At 34.3% G+C, this 1908-nt stretch overlaps 1 protein-coding gene across 1 annotated transcript in view; it reads left to right on the top strand.

Moving 5' to 3' along the window:
- The window catches only part of Smp_022170 (tropomyosin, putative), a 10631-nt gene extending 9773 nt beyond the window's left edge, over positions 1-858 (top strand). The window contains exon 8 of the mRNA XM_018790865.1: positions 309-858. Coding sequence (XP_018647379.1) covers positions 309-391 — 83 coding nt within the window. The 3' untranslated portion in view covers positions 392-858. The remainder of the gene's footprint in view (positions 1-308) is intronic.
- The last annotated feature ends 1050 nt before the right edge of the window (positions 859-1908 follow it).

Below are 1908 nucleotides of genomic sequence, written 5' to 3' on the forward strand. Positions count from 1 at the left end.
TTAATTGGTAGAGATCATTGTTTAACAAAAAAGATAGTGGAAAGCGTGAGTCAATTGAAGCAAAACCACCATGGAAAACCTGGAACCATGGTGGTCTAGCTTCAATTGACTCACGCTTTCAACTATGATAAATACTAAATCTCCACAAAACCCCTTCTATAATTAAAATAGATAATTGTCAAGTTTCTCACAAATTTAGTTTACTTACAGATTGAGATGATGATACACTATGATTGTTAGAATGAAAGAAAGAGAGGAACCAATTGTCTTTATTTATATTCCTTTTTTTAAAAATTTTAATCTCTTAGATGAAGCAAATGAATGGAATGAGAAATCAAGTAATGTTCAAGAACAAATTAACATGGTTCGAATCACTATTAGTGAAGCTTAATTACTATCTATTACTAGATGGCGTAACTATCCTATACTCTACAACACATCTTTTCGTTCCTATGCACTATTGTTAGGATATTTTGATTGATTTTTTTTTGGAGTTAAGTTAGTGTTTTTATGAATTTCGCTACTGATTTTTATCTTATTTGTTTTCGCGCACAATTTCATGTCGTATTTTTCTTTCTGTCTTCATTCAGGATGGTGCACACACATTCACACATTCCTTGAATTATAAGCAACTTAATCAATTTCATTTAAGCACCATTAGTATTGATTGCAATATATACATTTGTGTTCTTTTTTTTTCTTCGAAAAAAGTGCTTTTTGCTTGTTTGTTTTTTTGTTTTTTTTCTCTTGAAAGATTGTTTCCCTTGTCACACTCCTTTCATATTCACAACATTGTATACCTCTGTCTAAGTGACAAGTAGTTAAACAATACTGATAAAGAAGCTTTTATTGAAATCAGGTAGTGTTTTGCAGTTTTTCCACGTTATAGTTAGTTTATATACCCATATGTTTATCATTACTGTTTCTTTTGGTTGCAACCCATCTAAGATTGTTGATTAGTGGAAAGTGAGTTGTTTAGGCCATTACATTCATTTTGTTTGTTTGAATGTTCCCATTGATGTTTAGCACTGCAATTGATCAATCTCTTATTGGTATATGTGCCTCGATATTGCTTATAATGCTTGTGAATCAAGGCATTATCGAGGTGATCCGCACAAGATGTACATATGCCAATAAGTGACTGATCAGTTGCAGTGCTAAACATCAATGCGAAGATTCAAACAAACAATATCAAATGAACTTAAACTTCACCCTATTGCACAAACAAGTGGCTATCAGGACTCAGTAGGTGAGTGGACAACGCGATGGCGTTTGAGACGAACGGTACTGGGTTCGAGTCCCAGAGTGAACATTCACTCTGAGATGCAGGTACATTCGGATGACGAGCCCCAAATAGGACGAAACGCGCGTCCTGGATTCCACTGTTAGCCACCAACCATCTTTGCTTATTTTAAGCCATTGTCGTATACGGATAACCGTTGTTTTTCAATGTTCAATAAATGTCAATATCTAGCATTTCCTAACACTTTTTTGTTTATTTAATAAGTCAATGCTGCATATGAGAGCATGATATTTACAAGGGGTTTGATTTAGTCACCTGAAGCTATCTATATGTGTATTCCATAACCACGACACTGTGGTGCATCCCGACTAGCTGGATGAGAAAGTAAATAAAGTGAAAGTTAGGGCTCGAAATGAAATCCTCAATGAGAATGATGCTTTCAGATACAGCACTGACTCTCCAAACGAAGAGAAGCGGATATACCACAAAATCATGAACACGTATTGTATCCAAATGAGATGGACGTAACTTACTCGAAGTTATGATTCATACTGATAATAAGTTTAAACAGTTTCATTAGTTAATTTATTCTGTCGATTGGACGGAAGTCAGCATGAATCATTCATTCTATTGTAATTTTGGGTTGACTTCATGATATATTCAAG

Source organism: Schistosoma mansoni (assembly GCF_000237925.1).
Source record: "Schistosoma mansoni, WGS project CABG00000000 data, supercontig 0254, strain Puerto Rico, whole genome shotgun sequence".
Taxonomy (NCBI): Eukaryota; Metazoa; Platyhelminthes; class Trematoda; order Strigeidida; family Schistosomatidae; genus Schistosoma; species Schistosoma mansoni.